The 27,137-nt window shown below is 33.2% G+C and overlaps 1 protein-coding gene across 1 annotated transcript; it reads right to left on the reverse strand.

The window, feature by feature from the left end:
• Positions 1–1,724: 1,724 nt before the first annotated feature.
• LOC128989247 (uncharacterized) lies at positions 1,725–26,905 on the reverse strand. The gene is made up of 12 exons (XM_054411120.1): positions 26,764–26,905; positions 20,890–20,952; positions 20,098–20,184; positions 19,146–19,306; positions 18,061–18,166; positions 12,337–12,425; positions 12,041–12,107; positions 11,143–11,226; positions 8,325–8,435; positions 6,465–6,589; positions 4,443–4,527; positions 1,725–2,820 (listed from the first exon to the last, which is right to left on the reverse strand). Exons 1-12 carry the CDS (start codon positions 26,903–26,905, stop codon positions 2,708–2,710), a joined length of 1,233 nt encoding a protein of 410 aa, XP_054267095.1. The 3' UTR covers positions 1,725–2,707.
• Between the last annotated feature and the right edge of the window lie 232 nt (positions 26,906–27,137).

A 27,137-nucleotide genomic window follows, 5' to 3' on the forward strand; every position in this document is an offset into this window, starting at 1 on the left:
TCATTGACAAATAAGGAAACTAGGGCAGACTTAGTCCTAAGACACTGGACATTCAGATTTGCAATGGTCACAGAAAGTTGGTGTAGGTTAGAGTCAATATTGTCTGTGTGTGGACCTAGGCTTACACTAGAATTTTCATTAGGCCTAGGTTGCTTAATGTCTAAGCCTAAACCTCTCTGGCTTAGACTTATGTTGTCACAGTTCGGTGAAATGTTCGTCCTAAAAAAGGATGATTCCTAGTTACTCGTTCCCCCCTAGGCTCCCGACTCGATGGCAGAAATGCTCTCACCAACACTCCCCTAGGCCAAAAGCTAGGGTCCAATATCTCACCAGCTACATCTACAGGAACTCCCACTTTGAACGAGCAATAGGAGTTGTGGCGAGTTTTTAATTGGATGCATTCACTGTCTGAAACACTTTTAGAAGCCAAGAAGTTCAATACTGAGTCACATGACACATCTGGTGAAACTCTTGAAACAAAGAAAAATGATTTCTGACGCACAGACTTGAGGTTATCAGCAGCGCCACTCGTCCCTATTATTACAGAGTTTAGCTTCTGCTTGTTTCCGTGGTTGAGGTTCTGCGTAGGCCTAGTTCTTTCAGAATCAGTTGGTCTTGATTTAAGATGATTTTTCACCACATTAGAATAGGAGACTCGAGAATTGGTCGATACTGATTTATTACCATTATTGATATTCCTCATTCCACTGTTTTCGTACATCTCGATTTCATGACGATGACTTGCAGTTTCAGTTTCAATTCCTGGTAAAGGTTCATTTCCATTTCCACTTTTTATCTGTCCAACATCGGTTTCAACTACAACTTCAGCTTCACTCCGTTCCGAAAACATGAGTCCGTTTCGGTTCCTTTTTTTCCTTCAGTTCCCGTCCAGAGTCTATTTGTAGATTCACTGGTACTTGAATTTCATCTTCGTTTGCATCCACCAATGGCAAATTTGTAGCTGTCATGTTGTCGATGTCTGCTGGTGACGTCATCGTAACTTCTATTCTCTGACTTGAATCTAACATGTCTGTTTCCTGCATAGAACTAACCTCAACTTTGTGTAAATCCATAATTTGATTTAGTCCAACCTTAGTCTTAATGCTATTCGTTATAAGAATATTAATTTTCTTCTCAAGGTTTAGTCCTATTTTATGGAAAGCTGCTACCTTACTTTTCATGTCGTTAAGTTCACCAATCAAGTTTGTCAGCGGAGGTTCGTCATGCACAATGTGGTCCTTGATCCTTTTAGTGCAGGGACTGCAAAACCACTTAACATGCTCTTCAATCTTCCTGATATCGTTAAATATTTTCGCAGATATATTCACACATCTAGCGTGGTGCCACGAAACGCAATAACCATCGCAGAGAAGGGTTTTTAAACACAATTTAGAACACACCGGGCACTTGCTCTCAACTTCGCCTTTCGCCATTACCACAGCCTTCTCCTAGGTTGAAAAAATAGAAGGTTGAGGTGGCTGGGCCACATTCAACGCAGAGGTGAGAGGGAGATGATAAAACAAGTGATAAGAGGTACGTCGGAGGGAATGAGACCATTGGGAAGGCCAAGGATGAGATGGATTGACGAGGTTACAAAGGACCTAAGGAGTATGGGAGCAGACCTGGAGCTGGCAGAGGACAGAGGATCCTGGAGGCACATGGTTGGCGAGGCCAAAGACCACCTTGGTTTTCAATGGTCACAGGAGTAAGTAAGTATGAGTAAGTAAGTAATAAATTAACTATATATAATTAAAAATTCGTAGTTTTACACGTTATACATACAAGCTTATAGATCCACGTAATGTAAATTCTACGGGTACTTAAAGTTAATCGAGGTCTGAAAAGTTCATAACACACGAAATATCTTTAATGTTATGAATAATGTACGGTAAATAATTAAAAAATGTTATCCAGTGTGGCACAGAAATAACCTATGGATTGCACTATTGCAATACATTCTGTCAAATGTTCTAAAACGTACGAGAGTTATATTTTGCTGTTAGGTGTCAGGTTTTACCATAAATATCGAAATGGAAAAAACTGTCGACTGTGGTTTCGCTATTGACCCGCGCACAGTTCAAAGAGAATTCAAGAATCAGATTTCGGTTTGGAACATTTCACATCGAAATATATCTAGGATTCATGATCTGAACAATAAACTATCAACATATGGTCCATGTACAGCTATCAAAAAGGACTCAAAAAGATCATTTTTATCATTGCTTCTTGATTATATGGTTATAATATTAGGGGTAAATGTTGACGACCAAACCCCCCCCCCCTTCCTTAAAACCAGATATCAGACGTTTGTAAACTTAATAAACAATACAAGTGTAAAGGGGGTTTTTATTAGCCGTTCAATTATATTTTAATGTAAAATTTAAATAATAATGCAAACCATTTTAATCTTCGGGTTGCTGGATTTAATCATTGACTATACACAGTAAGTCTATGGGTCACTCGATGAAACATATTGTGACAGCAATTTCAATTTTACATATTTTAAGTTGGTGGGACATTGGTATGAGCCTGAGAGGCCTTTGAGTGCAGCACATCTAGCAAATCAAAGTTTTTTCAAACTATTGGTTTTAAATATAGTCAACTTACAGAGTTGGTTTTGGTAGTACAACAACAGTACTAATTACAATTCTATGTGTTATTTTTACGCATTTCTCTCCACTTTCAAATACTATCTGCCTACTTCTACCTAACTACAAGGAACTTGTTCATATTTCAGGCACATTCCCAGGTTGTCTTCAGGGTTCTCCGCTCTCAGTCCTGGACCAAACTGTATCTTGATATTGAAGGGTTTTATGCTACCTGGAAAATTAAAAGAAAATTTACAAGTCCATCATAGTGTAACATAATTTTTAATTAGTCATAAGTTATTAGGTATACTTCCGTATCTGTTGGCACAAACGACCGAATGAAAATATCGATTATTCGATTGTTTCATTTGATATATCATTTGGTTAGTTAGGTTAAGTTAACCTTACCTAACTAACTAAACGATACATCGATATATCGATCTATATTTTTATTCGGTTGTTTGTGCCAACAGATACGGAAGTCTACCCTAGTTATTTGCTATTATATTTTAAGATGTGAAAGGAAAAATAGGGTCTTTGTCTCCGGGGTCGACCAGCTTGATTTTCGTACACTTATTAAATATGTGGTTAATTCTCCTAAAATGAAGTTTTATTTATCAGTTGCAGCAGGAAAGATTTTTCAAATGTATGCCAGATCTTACAACAGTGAGCTTCCTAGTTTAATCTCAGTGCAATAGCTTGGCAGGTTTTTCGTCATGAACGCGTCACTTTATGGGCAAAATTACTGACCAAGGGTGCAACGAACCATGTTTAAAGCGAACAGATTTCAACTAATATGGATGGTTGCAACACATTTTAAATTAGTACTAAATTTTCACCATACCCCGAAGATCAAATCTACTTCAACCACAGAATATTTTAGGATATACAGCAATAAGAAATAATTATTTGTGTAACTAGTGTAAGATGTTGCGGAGCAGAATACTTTGCGCTCGCGTTACACATTACTGTAAATTATTCCTACAGTTACCTGACAAAGTGGGCATCATTGCACTGATTATACCACGCAAAGAAGCTAATTGCTGCATTTACTTACTTTTCCCACACTCATTTTACTTTACCACATTCCAGTATTCCAATCAAACAACACAAAACAATGTGCTTTTATTAGGCACGTAATACGTGTACGCTTGAAAATAAGTTGGCAACACTTAAAGATACTACAACTACGATCAGCTGGTGCAGCGTTTCCAATTTCGTTCAATGCTTGGATTTAACCAAACCTAAAAACGTGTTGTATAGTGATTGAAAGACTAATGTATGATTTTTAGTAACTGTAGGAAAAATATTATGTGTAACGCGAGTGCAAAGTTCCCCACTAGTTAGGCCTACACAAATAAATATTTTATACAGTTACTATAAATCATATAAATTATTAGTCGTTCAAACACCAAGCAACAAAGTGTTGGTTAGGTGAAATCCAATCGTTGAACGAAATGGGAAACAGTGCCCAGCTGATCGTAGTCTTTAGGTGATCTTTAGGTGTTGCCAACATATTTTCAAGCGTACATGGATTACCTGCCTAGTAAAAACATACGTTTTTGGTTGTTTGGTAATACATGAATGCAGCAATAAAATTTGTGCGGCAAAACTAAGTAAATGCAGCAATTAGCTACTTTGCGTGTTATAATCAGGACAAGCAACCCCGCTTTGTTTTGTAACTGTAGGAATAATATATTTAAAAATATTTTGTCAAGATATTTTACATTTTGATTTCTTGTTATTTTATGTTTGTTTAGTTGGGTGTCTACAGATTACTGTACATTGCTACATTGCTACATTGCTACATTGCTACATTGCTACATTGCTACATTGCTACATTGCTCTACTCACTCTCTATCCTACACGGCGAGACCCCGGGCGTACACAGGGTGTCCCCGCAGTGAAGCAGGTCACATATCCCAGGACCTCCTTGGGGCTAAAACAACAACACTTGATTGGCATCTTTCATTAGACAATTTCAGACATTGTAATGCTATTGTTATCCGTAGGGGGCCGCAGACGCCAGGTTTTGCTTTTGTACTCGATTAAGTCAGCAATAAGACTTTTGTATTTAAAAATGTGTTGATGTTCTTTCATAAAGATATATCAGCAAGTCCATTTATTCTATTACATAGATTGTCCTGTAAGGAGGCAAAAATAATTTAGGAAGAAGTTTTGTAAGTTAAAATACAACAAAAATCTAGAATATTTAATTTAAACACCTTGTTAGTGAGATGTCCATAAGTTTTTTATCGAAATATTTATGTTGTGTTTTCATTTCAATTGACTCGTAAACATATTTCCAAATTGATTGCACCTACTTTCGGGAAACCATGAATGTCACGAAAATAACTCTGGAGTTAATACAAGAATATCACCAACAAACAAGACGATATGAGGCAAGATAAGAAGATTTGATAGGAGAAATGCAGAAAAGAGAGAATGCATGTTTTTGGTTGTGATTGGTTTTCCCCTTTATAGTATTACTAGCTGCTGTACCCGTGCTTTGCAACGGGAATAGGACACAAAATAGAAACATTTTGATCTTTACATTCGTTGTATAAAAAAGTTGCACATCCACCAACGCTTTTAGAAATAAAATTCGGCTGCACTTTAGTATCTATTGACATAAATTGGAAAAAAATATTCTATAATGAAGTTTTATATTAAAATTAATAGTACTGCACCCTGTTGGTAAACCTTATAAATTGTTACTGCCATTTAATATCATAGAACCAACTTGTGTATTTGAAACAGCTGACGAAATGGTTTTATTCCTGTTAAATATGATTACACATAAGGTTAACATGGGAAACTCCAGAGCCACTGGGGCGGAGCCTGAAAGGACTTTTGATATAAGAATGCGTCTATATGTTAATCGGGAATGTGAGCTATCATCACACCAAACTTCAGCCCAATCCGACCAGTGTTTTTCGCGTTTACTTGTCACAAACATACATACATCCATACATCCAAACCTTCTCATTTATAATATTAGTAGGATATGTATTATATATAGGTGCAACAACTTATAGTGCTAGTCGGTGGTCATAGAATTTTGTGGAATATGACCGATAAGCAGTATAAAAATACTGGCAAGAAGAACTTGGTGCCAACCATAAAGTCAATTTCGTCTTCGATCTCTTCTTTTTTTCTTCTTCTTATAACATCAACAACGCTATTTTTTTATACCCAGAGGACGAGAGTTCATGTTCACTCAAGCCTAGTCCGAGTCGGCCGACTGTCTGCAGACAGTATGTCAACACAGTTTCGGATACAAGTTTCCGATGTATTGTGCGTCCACACTAGCCAGCCAGTGTTTCCATGTTTGCTGGTATGGTGACCGAGGTGGACGTATTTATATCCTGTGCGGGCTTCATTTTTCTGAACCATGGGCCTAATGAATCTAGAAAAAGACAATGATGAACCCAACATTTTCTCGAGCATGGTTCGTACTATGGTCACAATCTTCTATCAGACCTTCAGATTAGGTGGAGGATTTAGGAACTTCACGAGGTTGACTATCACCTCTAAAGATTATTTCTAAAGATTTTGGAATTTTGCTGGGCTTTGTTGGTCCTAAGATTTCAAAGTTGAAGAGATGAACAATTGAATAAAATGTCATCTAATAATATAAATAATTGAAAACCAATTCCAAAACTTTCAAGAAACTCAGTCCAGCTCTTCTATTACCGCCCAAAAATCATAATATTACCACTTTGCAGTCTAATTACTTGTTAGATATAACATACAGTCTAACTACTTGTTAGTAAACAACTACTACCTTTGCAGCGCACTGCTGAGAGCTAGGAAAACACAACCTATGCGGAGAGAGGTCCTTAGAACGCGGAGCTAAGACCCACCTCAACTTACCGTCAGAAAGTCTTCGCTGTCACAAGGCATGATGACCCTGTCGTTACAACCTTGAGCTGCTGCTGCCATGGAGTCACTCAGGGGGAGAGGACCGGCCCCGGACCCAACAGGATCTACAACCAAACCTATTTTAGAGTTGTTTCACTTTTAGCTTGAGTATATCTTTCAATTATGATTTTTCTAGTTTGGAAGGCACATGTTTGAAGGGATTTTAGAAATTTCCAATAAATTTACTATAGAGTTACTGTAATAACAATTTCAGCACTGTACATTTATAAACGTAATGTACACAAGCCAGCTAAATCTTCCTAGTAATCAAGATTTCGACAATCACCGTACTAGAGCAGCTAGAGACTACAGACACATCAAATAACATCCTTTCACCACACCACAAAATTCCGTAAGATACCATTATATTGACTGCGAAATTCTAAATTCTCTCTTACAGCCTGTGAAAAACCTATCAGATAAAACTGAAAAAGAAACTTTGGTACTGGCTCGTAAATCAATCAGTGTACTCAATAAAGAAAACCAAATAAATATTGTAGAGTAAGAACAACTTTCTATTCTATGTATATTGACGCTAATGTATTTTTATATGTTTTTTGACGCTAAATTAACTAATAAGAGTGTTAAAATAAATTAAAACTAATAAAAGCTAAAAAGAGAATATTACGGAGAAACCCCTTATTGTATTATGTACAGGATACCCCAGGAAGAGGTTAAAATATTTAATTTAATATTTCTTGTCCATTTATAGACCGAAAATTTACACAATTCATAAAGTGGGTTTTAGAATTATACCTGGAAATGTTCAGCTCCCTAATCCTTCTAGAAACAAAATGGTGGCATATTGAAAATGTATTATTAACTAACTATATTAAATTAATTAATTAAATTATTTATTATTATTTACTAACTGGTGGTGTATCACAGTTTGAATCATTTTGTACTCTACATTTAGGGTTTTCATAATGTTATGTTCTAATTTCCTGATAAAAAAACGTTATTTCCCTAGAATGTGATTATACAAATATTTTACAAAACCAAGAAACATTTTTTTTTCCAATAATTTACCATATTGTTTCTACAAGGGTTAGGGAGCTGAAACTTTCCCAAAATATTTGTAAAACCAACTTTATAACTTGTGTAAAGTTTCAAAATGTTAGGTGCACAAATGGGAAAGTAATAATATGAAATCAAACGTTAAAACCCCTCCGTGGAACACCCTGTATATATAAATAGAATATAGATACAGTAGATGTATGGATCAAAGAACAACTAAAGGATAAAGTCGTCAAAATATTAACCAAATTTAAATGTATGATTTCTGACTAAGTTATCAAAAACTGGTTCTTATTTCGTGTCTAGAACTAATCTTATTTTGTTTTGTAGTTATGAGAATTTTTGTTTGGTTTACTCCTAACTTAAATCTATCTATAAAAAAAAAAAAACAGTTGTTACTGAAACTCACTTACGAATAAAGACCTTATTTATTTATTTATTTTTATTTTATCTGTTAATCATTTATGACTAACAATTTTAGCGAATTTCCCATTTAGGGAATAAACTATTTCCGTAGGTCTCATGGTAAAACTTGGACCCGGGACCGATTTATCTCCCTTGTAGGCAGCAAACCTAGGTACACGTTAAACCTAATGTTATTTGAATAGATTTAATTGAAAATCAAATCAGGCAAATGGAAATTCGCTTAGTCTGCAGGTTTGCTGCGGCGGGGGTATTTACCTTTCCATATATTTAAGTTTCCCCTCTTATAATCACATGTTTTATATTGAAGAGCATGCAATCATTTGGCAGTGGTTGTATTAACTGTTGCCACTAATTTATTTCAATGTTTACCTGCGAAGATCGCCGGGCTCATGCCACCAGTTCCAATGTCATTGCTCAATATGGAGGGTCCAATTTTAAAGGAGTTGTCATCGCAAGGTTCGTATACAATGGAACAAACATCTAGAATCAGAAAAACATATGTTAAACAGATAAGTAACTAAACAAAATTGCATTTCCAAACATGCCCTCTAGTGTAAAAAAGGTGAACATCTTATATATTAATAGGCAAGCATGTTTCTTTAAACCCTTTTTTCTCAGCTCGTGTGCATCATAGGGACAATCTACGCATACTCTTAGATAGATATTTTCCTGTAGATGTGCAGAATCCCTTTGTAAATTAAAATAGGCTAAAAATAAGCACAACAAATCAATTAAAAAATTTCACAAAAACAAACATGGGCCTTATGGGTTGCCATGATGGTGACGAAATAACAAAGTAATATAAACATAAAATCAAAACAAATTCAAGGGATTCCAATCACATGTTTTATTTACACGACAGAATGAAAATATAGAAGCCTGTACATTACATACAGGGTGAGTTTCTACTGAGCGTGTTAACTTCACCAGTAGGTTCTACTCACCAAAAGGAACAAAAAAGGTCTCGTAAACCTATGTCCGATTTTCAACCGTTTGGCTGTAATAGGGGATTTTGTGTTTTTCTTATTTTATTAGACTTTGCTCCACAATTTATGTAATAAAAACTTAACCAATTACTTTAGAGAGTTATAGTTGAAATCATTGGAAAGAATATTAAATTTTCTATAAACCAAAGGTTTTATTCAACAACTATACCATTACATTGTCCACGTTATGTCCAAAATAAAGTAAAAATTGCATTAAATTAATTAACTACGATAATTTTCATGAGCCCACTTTGATACATAAACCTGCATCTATCCAATGTTTGAATGCATAAAAAACTTGGCCTTTTAATAATCTTTCAAATTATATGCTGTTCAAAACTATTATTGATATAAACCAGTGAGGAATTACTAATAAACTACAATAAAACACGGTTTACAGATTTTGTTTTTGCATAGTGTTTACTGTTAATAATAATTACTGTATTCTCCATGTTGTATTATATTGAAAAATTTGATAAAATTTGTACATTATTTTAACTTTTAAATATTTATTAAAATTAACTGAATTAATAAATTGTATAAACTCAAGCTTTTTCGCATTTTCAAAGATGTAGTTTGTTTGATTCTTAAATGCCATATAATTAGTTTTACCTTGTGCTTGATTCTTTTATTGATTTGTCATCGACAGCTTGATAACTCAGCTGTTTGAACATACATTGTTGAGTAATTTGCTGTTTTAACTTTGTATTTCCAAGCCAATTAAGAGTTTTTCAACATTTATTAAACTATGGAGCCTTTTACCAATCAAGAGTATGCCAACATGATAAATACAGTAATTATTATTAACAGTAAAAACTGTGCAAAAACAAAATCTGTAAACCGTGTTTTCTTGTAGTTTATTAGTAATTTCTCACTGGTTTATATCAATAATAGTATTGAACAGCATATAATTTGAAAGATTATTAAATGGCCAAGTTGTTTATGCATTCAAACATTGCATAGATGCAGGTTTATGTATCAAAGTGGGCTCATGAAAATTATCGTAGTTAATTAATTTAATGCAATTTTTACTTTATTTTGGACATAACGTGGACAATGTAATGGTATAATTGTTGAATGAAACCTTTGATTTATAGCAAATTTAATATTCTTTCCAATGATTTCAACTATAACTCTCTAAAGTAATTGGTTAAGTTTTTATTAAATAAATTGTGGAGCAAAGTCTAATAAAATAAGAAAAACACAAAATCCCCTATTACAGCCAAACGGTTGAAAATCGGACGTGGGTTTATAGGAACTTTTTTGTTCCTTTTAGTGAGTAGAACCTACTGGTGAAGTTAACACGGTCAGTAGAAACTCACCCGTATATTTGGTCGAGTTTTCGACTCCTGGACGATCTCTAGTTTATATTATATTAAAATTATTTCATTGACAATTAAAACCATTTCATTATTGTGGAATACTGGTATTACAACATTCAAGACGTAATCTATATATTAATAGGCAAGCATGTTTCTTTAAAACCTTTTTTCTCATCTCGTGTACATTGCTAGGAAAATCTAAGCATACTGTTAGAAAGATATTTTCCTGTAGATGTGCAGAATTACTTTATAAATTAAAATATGATCAAAAATAAGCAAAAAATGAATTTAAAATTTAAAAAAATTAACATGGGCCATTTGGGTTGCAATGCTGGTGATGAAATAACAACAAAAGATAAACGGAAAATCAAAACAAGTGGACGAAAATCCAATCGCAGTTTTTATTTACAGTGTGGGGTGAAAATAGAGAAGTCTGTACCGGTACGTAACATATTTTTGGACGAGTCACTGGATCGACCTCTAGTCTTCTGTTATATTAATAGGCAAGCATGTTTCTTTGACATTTTTTTCTCAGCTCGTGTGCATCGCTGGGAAAATCTAAACACACTGTTAGAAAGATATTTTCCTGTAGATGTGCAGATTCCCTTTATCAATTAAAATAGGCTCGAAAATAAGCACACAAAATTAATTTGAAATTTTAAACCATTAACATGGACCTTATGAGTTGTGCTGGCGACGAAATAACAACAAAATATAAACAGAAAATCAAAACAAATGGACAAAATTACAATCACATGTTACAGCGTGGGGTGAAAATAAAGAAGCCTGTACATTACATATTTTTGGTCGAGTTTTCAATCACTGGGCGTACTCTAGTTTAAAATAAATTTCTTAATAATATAAACAGTATTAACTCACTTTCTTCTGATCGCACGCAGATATTGTAGTCTTGGTTAGCAAGATGGCGTCCATTGATTGCATAGTTCATTGTTTGTATGATTCCTGAAAAAATATTACATTATCTTTAAACCGTAAGATGAATCAACACTACATGACATAACTTTACCTGGATTACCAGGATTTTCTAGTTTTGTATTTCAGGTCAAAATTGCAGTTTTGCCTTCGCCACGGCATAAATGAAACATAATTTTGCATTAGAATAGTTAGGGCAGTGTTGTATTTTTTCACAGAATAAAAAATATTAAAACAAAACTATCAAAGGCTTAACAATATTGTTGTACGTTGTTCATACAGAATAGCTTAGCAAAAGTATTTTGAACGTGACTTAATAGTTCAAGAATTATTTTTCTTCCACATGTATCTTTCATGCCTCATCAAGAATATTACGTAATACAAGGCTTAACCAGATACTAAACTTAAGATACCAAACTTAAGCAGATTCTCTTCCTTCTTTCCATAAAAATGTTTTCCCTTGTTCTTGAAGTAAAAAAAATCGTATATCCTTGGTTGGTGCGTCCCATCTAACCGGCGTTGTTTTTTTTTTTTGCTAGCTGACTTTTTGGTATATTCATTTTGATTATGAACTTTAATTATTTAAGAGTATTTAGACTATAGGTTTGGTATAAGAGAAACATGTTTTAAAGGTTTGGTATTTCATAAGGCTTGGTACAATTTTATATTGAAAAATTAACGCCATTGATATATTTTTTACAAAAATAATAGTAATAAAGATGTGTTGAACTAGGCTACTAATGAAGAATATTTCATTCCAATTTTTATTACAGAAAATAACTATTTCAAAAATAGTAAAACCATTTCTAAAATAATAAAACTGGAACTAAATGACGCCACATACCTGATTTTCCTTGGTAGAACTGAGAACACCCTGCAGGAACTCTGTTTCCAAATTCAATTTGAGAAATCTGTAAAATAAGTTTTAATTTGAATATCGAAAATGATAATTATAGTTTGCTAAAAGACCTATGTTTAATGATAAAACACCTTACACGGAAGATTGAGAAAAAGTAAAAAACTGTAGTAATGTAGTAATAATCGCATATTTTTTCAGAGTCGTTAGCATTTACAGATACATAGACTCATATGTTTATTAGATGGAAATTATTCGCTAATTAAATTATTCTAATTACTTGCCCTAACTTCCCAGAGGCGAAACAGGTTTGCTGCAGTTAGGTTCATCACGAGTTCTACAGTGTCTGAGTTGTTGTCCACTTCGTAATACACTGAAACACGGGGAAATAAACTTGCTAGTTCCATAAGCATAAGTCACTTTAATTATTGACTAGGTACCATATTGCCTACGAAGATTCTGCACGTAAGGTTTTCTTAATGTGCAATTCGAGCAAACTACTTTCTAAAAGGATCCTCCTAGCAATAAAACAGCAAAAGATCTTAAAAGGATAAAATTAATTTAAAAAGGATTTAAAAAAATCATTTTATTTTCTTTTTGTCTTTGTTTTTGTTAAACAGTAATATCCGGAAATTTACTTCAATAAGGAAAATCATTCACGAACGAAATACTCGTAGCATTTAAGTAATATAAAGTTGTTTCTTAGTCTAATACCAGTTTGGTATTTCTGATAAATAATATAAAGAGACCAAAAACAGAATATAAACATGATTTCTTGTGATTACTAGGACCTCCCTTTTATAGGCAACATTATTCCTTTTGGTCTCAAAATTTGTTGTGTTAAAAAAATGATAAATGTTTGGTGATGGTGTAATAACTCAATTTTAACTTAAGTATTTGTTAAAGCTTAAAGTTATCTTCCGTTTTGGTATTACAATACATGTATGACCAGGCAGTTGTATTGTGTCTTTTTAATTCTACATTATATACATGTATTCTTGTGAAGTTAAAGATTTTTTTTATTCATAGAACATAAATATAGCAATTCACTGATGACTTAACTTAAAAAGGATTTTTAAAAAAATCATTTTATTTTCTTTTTATCTTGTTATTTATGCCAGGAAAGTTTGAACACCTAGTCCTGTTAATCTAATGTCCAAATTTTGACTGCACTATAACCTCTTGGCTACACACACAATTTCGATATGATTAAGACATAAAATTGTGATATAAGTCATAAATTGACGTTCCCAAAAGTTACAATCTATTTCCATAACTACTACCGTTTACACTCATTCTTCGCTCATATTTGTCACCTAGGTGGCGTCCCCATGACATAATGATAATAATGAACATTATTTATATTAAAAGTATAAATTTCGATAAAAATCATAAGGCTTTGGTTACCCTGTTATTTATTTTACAGTAAACCGTAATGCTTTTAGACATATGAACACAATTAATCAGTTTACTATCTATGGGGAGAACCTATGAATAAGAAGCAGCCTATGTTAGTTTTACAATACACACTACGATATAAAAGGCTCGTACCTTAAATTACTCGTTTCGTTAACACTATTTACGCGGGTTGCGTAACACTACTCTACCCTGTGACAGTGTTTTAATTACTAACAATCACTACTCATAACTTCTATGAGAGGTTATGTTTTCGTTTATAACCTCTCATTGCCACTGACAGTGTTGCAACGAAGCATTGTGCCAAACACTAATTGCACTCAACAATTAAATTGGCTTGAACAGCTGATTAGTTGAAGTTCAAATCGAAAAGTATATAAAGTATAAAGTATTACAATTTGATTGGTCCGTTACTTGTGGTGTTATGAGTAAAACTATGCTGTTATGAAAGTAAAAAGTGCTTTTATGTGAAACTTTTCAATTCCAAGAACTGAATTGAATCGCAAACGGATACTTTTAAAAACGGTCGTAGGTAAAATAACTAAACCTCTGACAACTTTTGCAGCTTTCGATTTCTGATTTCAGTGATTTAACTTTTTAACTAAGTAACATTAGAACTAAGTATGAAAGCCTAAAACAAACCAAAACATCTTATGGTATAAAAGTTATCGTATCGATGTCCAATAGAAAACGGAATTTTAATAGTAGAACACGCTTGTGAAAGGCTATTTCAACTGTCAATTTGAACACTAATATTGCTACAACTAGTCCATGTAAATGGGATGTCTAGTATCCAAAGATCGTATGATGTACATCACAATAGCAGCATAACTACCTTATAATCACATTTTACCTCGATATAGGATCGGGATATTGTTTCCGATTCTAGGTTGAATCCAGAAATAGATGCGTTTTACTATTGGACCAGCAATTAATTATGCTACAGTATAGAGTCTCGAATGTCGAAATAATAAAATAATTATGTCAACAATTTTTACATGTTAATGGTTTTCATTAGCATTAATTTCCTGACTATTCGACGTTGCCACGACGGTTTTTGATCATAATCAAAACTCTACAGTACTTGTACCTAACAAAAGTATGGAGTTGGATGGTAACAAGGCTAGGGTTTGGGGGTACAGTTACGCAGAAAACCTGTAATACAGGGTGTCCCGGAACTCTCTACCAATATTTTAGGGCATTGTTCCTGGGTAAGAAACATATCTAAATATCATATTTAAATTGTCCGGAAGTCCTTAATTACTCAGATAGCCACCATTTTGTTTTTTCACTTATTAATTTTTTTCTGAAAATTGGTTAAACATACGAAGTTGAAACTTTGCACAAACATTTATGACAACTAGACAAAGCCACAAAAAAATTATGACGATTTTTCAAATTCATAAAACAAAATGGCGGCTGTTTAAAATGTTGTTTCTTAAATTACTGAAAAACCGTTGATTTTACAAAAATTTTACAAGAATAACTTTTTTAAGGCAATTTTATTACAAATCGATCGACACCTTAATCTTTAAGATCGGACGAGTATTAACTGAGATATGGCAGTTTTAGTGATACGTGACCGCTTTCAGCATGCGCTGCAACTAATATCCGGCGGTCACTTATCACTAAAACTACCATATCTCAGTTAATACTCGTCCGATCTTAAAGATTAAGGTGTTGATCGATTTGTAATACAATTGCCTTAAAAAGTTATTCTTGTAAAATTTTTGTAAAATCAACGGTTTTCGAGTAATTTAAAAAACAAAATTTTAAACAGCCGCCATTTTGTTTTATGAATTTGAAAAATCGTCATAATTTTTTTGTAGCTTTGTCTAGTTGTCATAAATGTTTGTGCAAAGTTTCAACTTCGTATGTTTAACCAATTTTCAGAAAAAAATTAATAAGTGAAAAAAAACAAAATGGCGGCTATCTGAGTAACTAAGGACTTCCGGACAATTTAAATATGATATTTAAATATGTTTCTTACCCAGGAACAATGCCCTAAAATATTGGTAGAGAGTTCCGGGACACCCTGTATATTATCGGTTTAGATATCGATATACAGGGTGATCAACTCAAGGAGGCCACCTTTGGGATATCGGAAACGGTAAGAATTAGAGAAAAATTTAAATGGGGAACATTCCTTTATTTTTTGTGGCAGTTAAAATATGATTTTAGTTTTTCAAAATTCAGCCGCCATTTTCCAAAATGGCGGCCAACTTTGAAATTTCTTATGAAACACCCTGTATTTTTTCATGTTTTCGGATAGAACATGCAATTTAAAAACTTTTTTATTCTTGACATTTTTTCGATAAACCCACTCGTTTAGGAGTTACAGCCTATGGAAAAATGACTTCTGGTATACATTTTACATCATTTAGCTCCAAAAAAGTAGGTTTATAGCGAAAATGCGAAGAGTAAATAAGTCAAATATGTCTTAAAATTGCATCCACATTCCAAAAAGTCCATAAAATTCGTTAAAAATATTAATTAAATTTTTTTTTTAATGGCGGCCATTTTCCAAAATGGCGGCAAACTTGAAAAGTGGAAAACTGTGTATTTTATGTTCTTAATGGAATGTGGATGCAATTTTAAGACTTATTTGACTTATTTACTCTTTACTTATTTACTTTATTATTTACTCTCTTGACTTATTTTTTTTTTTTAGGCATATTGGGTATCAATTTTAAGCTCTTATGCTCCAGATGTGCCTTTTGCGGGTTTGGATTATACCCTGTGAAATCCCTTCATCCTATAGGCTTTTAAAATTTCATAGTTTTTGCTGAATTCTGTTGTCAATCATCTGAACTTTTTCAAGTTTACACTTTTTTTATCAAAACAGGTGGCCATAATAAAATTTGGTATGGATCCATACGAAAATAAGGTTATCTGTAGTAGTTGGTGATGTTTCAGTAAATTCAAGTAAAATTATGTAATATTTTTTATATAAAATGTAAAGAAGAAAATTACTTAAGTTATAGATATTGTGTTGTTGGAGGATTTTGTGTTTTCTTGGTATGTTCAGGGAATTCGAGTAAAATATTGTTATGTTATTTGTCTAAAATGTAAAGAAGAAAATTACTTACGTTATATATATTGTGTTTTTATTGAATTTAATTAGTATTCATTAGTATTTGTAATTTTAATTTCCTAAGATGCCTCGAAGCACAGAAAACATACTATTGTGTTCACCTTTATATCAACTACTGTATATGTCAAGTACAACAATCGGGATTCTTATTTTGAAGCAAGTGGTGCTGGTTGGTAGTTATATTTTAAAACTAAATGAGATGCAATATTAATACAAAACAAATTAAAATTGATAAATATTGATATTTAAGCCGAAAATATTCGCAGGTCCTCTATGGAACTCTACTCGTGTTTGCACTGTTTCCTAGTAAAACTAATAGCAAATTGGAGGATTGTGTTAAAACGCAAAAATCCAAAGTCCTCCAATCAACTATAGCAACTAGCCATTAATTTGTACTGTAGCATAAATATAATTTGTCTTGACCAAAACCACTAGTAGCTGTCCAAACAAAATGATATATTGATTTCCACCCAATGTAGTAACTAGGGAAAACAAATAATTGTGGTTACTGCTTTTAATGACAGGCTTTCTCATCAACAAAGGCATACAAGTTTAAACAAACAATTAAACTGAAACCTTTAGTTCCACAGGTTATCGGTGGCTTCATTGCATGTTTCCATTTACAGTATACAACTGTATACTGCAATGAACACAGACAATTGGTAGAGTTTATTTGGGTTAGGAGTCTAATTACTCAGGTTTATGCTAGTGCGGATACTTTGTGGTTTAAAAATCAGTGGGTTCATAATTATCATGTAATCAGCGTTTATAAACTATTAAAAAATTAAATACTGTTATATAAGTGAAAAGTTACAAGAAATTAAATATTTAAGGTGATTTTAAACTTACTATCTATAAGTAACTTTATCTAACTATAACTTTAACTTTTTATCTATAAGTAGACATACCGATCGCAACTTGGTCTTCGGGAAATGACTATACTATAGTCTATAAGATGGAGCCTGTCTCCTGAGCCTCGTCTAGCTAGGACTGACCCGGGCCTTTAAGACAGACAGCCATCGGCCTTTAAGAAGACGTCGGTCGATGTTTCGGATGCGTCTCAACCATCTTTGGGGAGAATTAAAATTCAACAACTAACCGCCATCCTGGGAAATTCAACAGTCATCTCTATAAGAGTAAGATTCGGGCGGGCATTAATTGCGCCAACGGACCTGAGTTAGGTAGTCGGGTATTGAATTGCGCCAACTTCTCCAGGGAGCCACCCGATTTGACTGTATAATTGAGTAGGAGGTTTTGTTAGGTTAGGATGACACGTAAACAAGGACATTCCCTCTGCCGGAAACTCGCCCCTACCTGACTTGGGCTTGGCGCAACTAAGGAACATTTTTGGGATTGAGGGCTTGGCGCAATTAACGAACTCTTTGGCGCATTGATGCACGACCTAAGATTCAACGGAATTGTACAGGCATGCCTACTTGCATTGACGATGGTGTACGTCTTGTACAGTATGAGAGTAGATCCTTGTATGTTATCTTACCGTGTTGACCACTGTTCTGACCACAGATGGACATTGATCGGCCTTGTCCGCCCAACATGTAGAACACGTCTGTATCACACACGCCAGTCTGTCTGTTCGGCTGACCCTGCAATTACAACAGTGGTGATAAACAAAACAAGTCGAGAACTAATTAAACACACCATAAAGAAAATATATTAAGGAGGAAATACTATACAGGATGAGGGTGTCCAGCTTCAGCTAGGACAAACTCCAAGAAATGGTTGTATGGGTCAAAATGAAGAGAAAATCGAGGATGAAACGTTTTCCAAAATCGCTTCGTCAACCAGATATCCGACGTTTTGTGTTTTTACATAAACATGTTTATCAGGATCAAAAAGATCAAATAAAAAATAGCCGAAATATGACGATTCTAGGAAAATAAGGTGCAATCTGACTAGGCCTTATTCTACCTAGTTTTACAACATAAATTGTAATTTCTCAGCTAGTTTTTACCCGATCTTTATTAACTTGGTGTCGTTTGTTGTTAATGTAAAAAGCACAAAATAGAGGATAACCGGTTGATTACGTGGTTTTGGAAAAGTTTCATTATTGAGTTTCTCTTTATTTTGGCACATAGGACCATTTGCTGGAGTTTGTCCTAGTTGAAGCTGGACACCCTGTATCAGTGATCATAAAAAGTATTTTCATCCATTGCAGCAGGAATGCCCATTTTTTATACGTGCGTTTTTTATAAAAGCAGCCCTTTTCTCCCTAGGGCTCTACAACTACCTACTAAATGCCAATATTTAGAATGATATTAAAATGTGCCTTAACTAGGTCGCAAACCGCATTGATATTGAAGAGTTACAGATTCACATACTGTCTTAAGTGGAAGACGACTACCGTATTGCAATTTAGTGTAGGTGCATAATACAGTACAACTAGGAACATTTGACATTCACTGGTGAAATAATATCTCCGAAAAAAAACTTGCTAAAGGTGAACTATCCTTAATTTCCAAAATTGAGAAACCAAAAACGAAATGTCATCGATAATTTGTGTATTCTAACTACTTTCTATTCAGTGTTTACACATTGTTAGTTGCTACAGTGTTTAGACCGTACCAGGTTGAAATGCACAAAGTCTAGTCGTATTTGGCTGATCTCTGCGTCCATTTTCTTCACCTTGACCGAGCAAGTCTGGTTGGCTCTGGTCAGACTAGGGAAGTCTGGACTCATGAAGTAGGTGATGTTGTTCACTATCTCGTCCCCACACGTTGCCGTGACTGCAACCAAAAGGTGTTATGAGCTAAATGTTTGAGCTAAATGTTTATGGTGTTAGAGAGAATTTTTATAAAAGTGTGGACCAAGCGAATTTCCATTCACCTGATTGGATTGTCACAAAAATATTTCCTTGGCAAATCAGATTTATTCCCTATTAACATAACGTTTAATGAGTATTTAGGTTTCCTGATACAATGAATGTTATAAATTTTTTTGGCAAAATGTTAATATCTTGGTATAAAAAATTACCAAATTTGATCAAAATACAGTAAATCCATTTACTAACTACAGTTCACTACATAACTTAATAATAACATGGGAATTTAAAATTTTATGGAATTTTCTCTGTAAATATTTGGCAGAATTTATCCTCTATTTTCTAGTGAGGGAAACCCATGTTTGCACCTCAGAGGATATAAACATTGTATATATTCAAGTTCTTTGCTGTGATTTGAGCTCAATAAACGATCTTGAGCCTGCAAAACTTCATTTTCTGCTCTTATTGTAAAACCACTACAGTACCTTATTGTACATGTTATATTTCTTTAAATTAGACGAAGCACATCGTTCTCTAGATGGACACAATACGTACAATATGCAATTAAGGAGTAAGAGTACTTAAACATTATTTCATAGTCAAGCTTTGCAAAAAGATAATAACACTCGTATTTTGAAAAACACTGTAAATTGAAAGGAAATTCTTAAAACTGAAGCTACATTGTAGTTGTTTAACTACAAAACTACGTTGTTACTGGGTTATAAATATTCTAGTTACTGGAAACGTTCTACTTACAGACACAGCAGACACCAAAGCCCAAAGCACATGGTCCGTGGGACTGGCCATTTTGTATCCGGCACTCGTACGTGTTCATGCAGGTTCCTGCAAGTCGAAACACGTTTGAGTCCAATAAAATGTGCTCTCACCTAACCTCCTGAAGTAGACTGCCTAACCTTGATGATCAAGAGATAACCGCGATGGCGTTATCCAACTAATAAAAATACTATCAGACTTTTCGGGTGTGTACCTTTTTTTCAATGGCCGTCTCCCAAAGATATATATTCGAAATGAAATGAAATAATTAAATATTCAAAGCATCCCCTATCGTTTTTTCATGTTTAGGGTTTTCATATTAGTCTGTAGAGTGATTTTCTTACGATCTTAAATGTCAGACTTCAGTCAGTATCAGCTCATTTCGTCTTCTAACAATTAATTAGTAACCTCGTCTATTTATCAGCATTAATTTACTTATGTAGTTATGTAAACCATCTAATATGACATCACGAATAATTGTTCATTTTTAAATCGACTGATTTCCACCGATAAAAGACAAATTGAACTTGAGCGCAATATCATCCCATGTTATTAATCTAGTTCGAAATAAACTATGTGAACATTTTAAGACTTTTACAATAGACATAGTGCTGCAGTTAGCTTAAGTTCTGGCGTCCACCGCTAGGAACGCCGTGTAGTTGCGGCGCACGAGATACGTAACTACACTGCGCTCCAAGCGGTGGACGCCAGACCTTATGCTAAATACAGTACTGCTGTCAGAGTCAGTCTATGCTTTTACTGACGTTACCGTACCTGATCTTCGGCCGTCGTCTGCTAGACATTCTTCGCTGACAGGTACGGGGAAGAAGTTGAGCACTGAAACAAAATACAACAATTAACTAAAGTGCAACAACAAATAATCAATATACAAACCCTACTGCAACAAAACTAGAGTAAAATCACTTAAAACTAATAAAACTAGCAGATTTACCAAGCTCCTTAATTAATTTTGGGATCGAATCAACTGATTTCAAGGTGACGATCTGATTTCTGGTAAACACTCGCCTACCAAGCTTACTTTTGTTATACACTTAAGTGTGCCGTGTAATCTACAGGGTGTTCATAAAGGGGTGTCACAACATTCAAAAACTAAAAAAAAAATAAAAAAACAGGAACACTTTTATTTTTCATTTTTAATTCCCTATCAAAAGATACCAAGTTCAAAAAGATCGAATAGCTGAAATATTACTATTTTTAGTTGTAAAATGGGATAAAATAAGGCTAAGCTAGTCAGGTTTGTCCCATTTTACAACTAAAAATCATGATATTTCAGGTATTCTTCAATCGATCTTTTTGAGCTTGGTATCCATTCTTTAGTAATTTTAGTCTAAGTATTTTGAATGGCCGACATTTTGTTGATTTAAAATGCAATCACACTATTTTTTTATTGCCTCTCGACACAATAAATGTATGTTCAAAGTTTGTTTTCCGTAACTTGAATAATTCTTGAGATATAAATACAAGTACAAAATGGCGGCTAGGGACTAAACGCAATTTTTTGACCTATGTTTATAGTAATTTTTTTGTATAGATTTATTATTACTATCAGCCACTGAAGTTTGTGACACCCCTTTATGAACACCCTGTATAGCCTTAGGAAATAAAATTCAACGAGAGTTGTTAAAAATAATCAAAGTGAAAATTCATGACATATTTCAAATCAACTTGTGTTTATTCAAATAGCAAAACAGACCAGTTTATCCCCAACACAAAAAATAGAAGAAAATAATGAGTTTACAAAAAAATTAATTTGAAACATCGACTTAATAGTATACATTTTTATTTGATTATCTTGTACGTATATATAATGCCTTAATAATAAGCCATTGATTTAAAAAATGCAATTCAAACAATTAATTGGATAAATACTCTTTTCGATTAATGTGTATACACCCCTCATAATCCAATACTGTAGATCTGTTCCTAAAATCGACAAAAAAATACCATCAGGGTGGATTTTTTTCCCATCGACTACTAACATGTAGACAAGTCTCTAGCCAAAAGTCCCCATCCCTACCCCCTTGCTTTTTCCCCTACAGCCCACCAAAGTTTTTAGGGTGGATAAATGCAGTACTTTGCAAAACCACTCATATTTCAGTAACTATTTGAGATTGACCTAACATCTTGCTGTTTTTAGATTCTTAAACTTACGGTCTAAAAACTAGTTACCTAGGTGTTGTGGTTATTTTACTAGTTATTTCTATGTTCCATAATAAAAACACTATTTTTTCATTATATTCTGAATAATTAAGATATAATGATCCTATAATAATTATTATTAATAAAGCGTTTTTATTGGAACATTTTCTTCTTTTCATAAGGTTTAAAATGATATATGACTTGGCGTAACTTGCACTTACTATGCACTGTTAAAATACCCCTGCCGCAGCAAACCTGCCGACCAAGCGAATTTCCATTTGTGTGAATTAATTTCAAATTAAATCTATTAAAAAAACATTCGGTTGAATGAGTACCTAGGTTACTACAAGGAAACTATTAAAGAGTATTTTTAGTAAAATATTAATAGCTTAGTATAAAATAAATAAATTTTCCATGTTTTGTCAAAATATATCCATAAGCAAGCAAACTACAACATTTTACAATATTCCCCATAAGAATAACATGGGAATTTTAGATTTAAAATTTGTTTAACTTTCTCCGTTACCAATAACCGTACATAAACACTTTGAAATACTAAATTGTGTGTTTCTTAAGCTCTTTAAAAAGGTCTAAAGGGAAATTTTTGAGGGTCAAAAATGAGAAAAAACATTTTCCCCCATAAAACCCCCCGTAATACCCCGTTTCCATGGCCCGATCATGCTGGTTTGCGAAATCATTTAAGTTTATCCCACCTTACACCTTTAAACCAAATTTCTTCAGAATTGGACAAACATTACTCAAGTTATCGCATTTACGGACTTAATATTTATATTAATAAAAAATAAACCATAGTACCTTATTTAAATATTTTTAAAGACTTTGCATTTCGATCTCTTATATAATATATAAAAAGACCTCACATGTATAAAAATTTGAACTGATGGTGTTTTTGGCCTTTGGAGACATCAAAATGAAAAAGTAAATCGGTCCCGAGTCTAGGTCTTACCATGCCACCTACGGTAATAGCTACTTCCCTATAGGGAAATTCGCTAAAAGATTAATATTAATTAATATTCACTACGGTAATTAAAATTACTTAGAAGGAAATCACTGGTTTGATTTCAAGCGAAATCGATTTTGGACCCAGATAAATGTTGTAATTGGAATAATGATGCTATCAACAAAAGATCTATGTTAGATATTAAAAAGATCACGATTTTAACAGTTTCCTTGCGAAAAAAAAAATACCAATAGTGATGGAAAAAAATTAGTAAAAATGGAATAAATGTTATCAACCAAATGAATGGTAAGAGAGATAGCAAGAAAAACAAAATAACTGAAACAAGTTATAATTGACAAGTGATCAGTTGATAGGTGCGAGTTCCAAATAAATGACAGGTTCCAGTTTTCTCCAGGCCCATTTATAATGATCAGTACTCAGAATCTCAATTTGCGTACGGTTACTGAACTCTCGAGTTTCAAGGTTGTTGAATCGTTCCTAAATGTATGAATATATTGTGTAGGCCTAAGGTAACTTCAAATCGATAATCATTTGACTTAATGGCTCATTTGTCTCACCTGCATTCCCCATAGCATTATAAATAAGGCACTATACTGTATTTGTGAAAAATTGTCAAATAAAGATCATTACTATGCAGTCGATGTGTGCAATAACTTTTATGCTAACTCAATTGTATATATTTTATTTTATTAATTTTAAATTATTTTCTTCTACTTCTTTTTTACGTTGATAATAAACTTTGCTTTGTGATCCTATTGTAATAAACACGATTTGATTTGAAATACGACATGAATTTGAAACTATAATTTTTGTAAATGAGTTTTTGGTTACTTCAGAATATAACACTTGTGTTCATTGTTAAATTAGGATCAGGATTAAGAGTTTTGATGTACCTACAGATCTAAAAAACAGTAGTTACTAATGTATTAATCAGCTTTGTGAATAATCAACTATTTATTCTATACTTGAATATAAAAACTATATACAAAATGTTATGTCGGCATAATAGTTTTTACAATTATAATAACTACATTTAATTGAGATTTTTAAATATTTTTCTTACCTAAAAATAAACAAAAAAAATATTAAATTTCATATGTCTGGCCAATTTATTGATTTGTTTATTCATATGACCATCGTCAATTCCTCACTGTACACTAGGTTTTCATCGGTGTACTCCAGAAAAATTTTGTTTGAAGACGAAATTAAATAGAATATTTCATCATTCAATCCGTGCTACAAATCTTATATCATGACCATTTTGTGTTCCAGAAAATAACATGGTCTAAAAAAACAATAAACGGTTTTAGAGGTTGTTGACAATATGTCTTATATTGTTGAGTAACTCGCTAGTTAGGCATTTATACTACTTTTACCTAGCCTATACCAGATAAATCAATTATTTACTATTATTTTCACTAGTTTAATAATGTATGTACGTAAATCAATCAGTTTGTTTAAAGAAAAAGTAAGTAAAAAGGAAACAGTAGCAAAAGCAAGCCACAATTCAAAAGTAGTTTGCTATTAAAGGGGTTTTCGTTATGTACCTTTTTTATAGTAACAAAACATGAGTTGTGGATTGTGGTAATCATTGTTTAGTTTATAGGCATTAGATAAAGCTAGAGGTCGTCCTGTGATCGACAACTCGGACCAAAAATATATGTTATGTATAGACTACTCTATTTTCACCCCAAGCTGTAAATATAACATGTGATTGGAATTTATTCAATTTGTTTTGAATTTCTGTTTATATTTTGTTGTTAAATCGTCACCAGCATAGCAACCCATAAGGTCATTTTCTTGATTTTTTGTGCTTGTTTTTGAGCCAATTTTAATTTAAAGAGATTCTGCACACCTACAGGAAAATATCTTTCTAATGGTATGCCTAGATTTTCCCTGCATGCACATGTGCTGAGAAAAAAGGTTTTAAAGAAACATGCTTGCCAATAAGTTTACATATAGGCCTGATGCAATTTTTACAGATACACAGTGCAATAATTCATAAAAATGAATTAAAATTACGTATAATTGGCATAGAATAACAAATTAAATGTACGTTCCACGAATCGCCCGCTTGAACATTGTTGAACAAAAGAACGATGAACCTTTGCTCATATGAGGTAAATTAATGACTACGTGAATTGCACACATCAGCTTTTCCATTCTGTAGCAACCACGCTGATTAATTTTACCCTACTTAGCCGCAACAACATGCCATCTCTTGTGGCTTTATTTTTTATTTAAAATTACCAAACATGTTTTCTCTATCCAAGCAACACAATCTGGTATTAGTGAGTTTAGATTTTTCGTTTATTCATCAATTTTGTTATCATTTGTCAATTTTAGTACGATTTTCACTAAAACATTTCTTTAAAATTTTCAGATTTCTTCCCAATTTATATAGGTAACATTTTGTTTTTTAAGTACTTAGGTTTGCTGCTGCAGGAAAGATAGTAAAGAGTTTTTTTTTTTTGTTAAAAGATTGGAATAAAATAATTGAATTTTCCAATCAAGATTTGTCCATAAACAAGCAAACTAAAATAGTTCTTCATAAGAATAAAATTAGAATTTTAAAGTTTCGATGTTGTTTTAGTTATATGTGTAGCCATGCAGCTACAAAAACGCTTGAATGCGGTGTATCATTTGTTATTTAAGTTGTACAATTGGATTGGATTCAAAATTACAAAGTTTAATTTTTTTAGAAAAAAATTGACCATAAACACCATTCTCATATCAAAGACCCGCCCCAATATCCAATCATACTGGTTCGCGAACTCCTTCGAATTAATAGGTATGAATTTGAACTATGTTCTTTTAGCCTCTGGGAACATCCAAACTATAAAGTAAAGCGGTCCCGGGTCTAAGTTGTACCATAAGACGGTAATAGCTAATTTTCTGTTTGAGAAATTCGCTAGAACACGCGGAAGATAAAAATTGACCGTAAAGATTGTTCTAATTTTATTTTTGACAAACATTTAAATTTAAATGTAATGTCGATTTATATAACGTGCCGTATTTAAGTGGTGAAATCCAACAACTGAACGTTTAAAAAATGAAGTATGCAAAGCACATATTAACACATAACTCTAGTAGCATAATAAGAGAAGTTATAATTTTGGAATTTAAACAAAAGGATAAAAAAAAACGAATGTGAAAGAGAAGTTACGAAAATGAAAATAAGATCCTAAATATTTTACAACTACTAAAATTTTTACCCAAGTAATGAGCAAATCAATTAAGATGATGAACGATGAAACATAGCGTATGTTACAACTTTGAACTTAGTTAGATTAAACAACTAGATTATATTTTCTTTTTCTTTTACATTTTGTATATTTAGATAATGACAATGAGCTTAGTGTTTAAATACATCTGTCATTAAAATATTTAAAAAGTGTATGCCTCTCCCTTCTCTTACCTATTTAATTATTAAAATTTAATTGCTCTAAATAGTGAACCGTACTCTAATATCAATACTTTATTTGTATGTCAAGTGTCTTTTTTACCTCTAGACGTCCTTTGTAGAAGGTTAGACGTAGCGTTGTACAGTCGGGGTAGCAGAGGAAGTGGTGAGGGTGTCGGCCAACATAACACCACCAACGGCACATAGGACCATGACAGGACCAGCAACAATGTAGTACACACCATCCTCCGCCTGTAGCGCTAGCAGCACTGACGCTGCGCTGACCGGGTCAAGTTCACATCTGGGTCGTGTTTTGTCATTCGCACGCCGGGAATTTCCGGTTCCATGACGTCGCGATCTCTTGTTAAAATAAGGTTAGAGACGCTCCTCCTTTCTACTGGAGAGATTCTGTGCTGATCCGTTGTTTGGGATGGAGTATCGGAAAGTTTAATATGGTGGATTGAAAGAGTCAGGTCA

Source organism: Macrosteles quadrilineatus, unplaced genomic scaffold, assembly GCF_028750875.1.
Source record: "Macrosteles quadrilineatus isolate MER2022 unplaced genomic scaffold, UCM_ALF_1.0 Scaffold_3__2_contigs__length_128488019, whole genome shotgun sequence".
Lineage (NCBI taxonomy): Eukaryota > Metazoa > Arthropoda > Insecta > Hemiptera > Cicadellidae > Macrosteles > Macrosteles quadrilineatus.

Coding starts and splice junctions, on each gene's coding strand:
- LOC128989247 (XM_054411120.1), bottom strand. CDS start 26,905: ATGGTGTGTACTACATTGTTGCTGGTCCTGTCATGGTCCTATGTGCCG. Junction 20,953..26,763: donor TCTACAAAGGACGTCTAGAG/GTAAAAAAGACA, acceptor ATTTTGTTTCAG/TGCTCAACTTCTTCCCCGTA. Junction 2,821..4,442: donor CTCGCCGTGTAGGATAGAGA/GTGAGTAGAGCA, acceptor TTAATTTTCCAG/GTAGCATAAAACCCTTCAAT.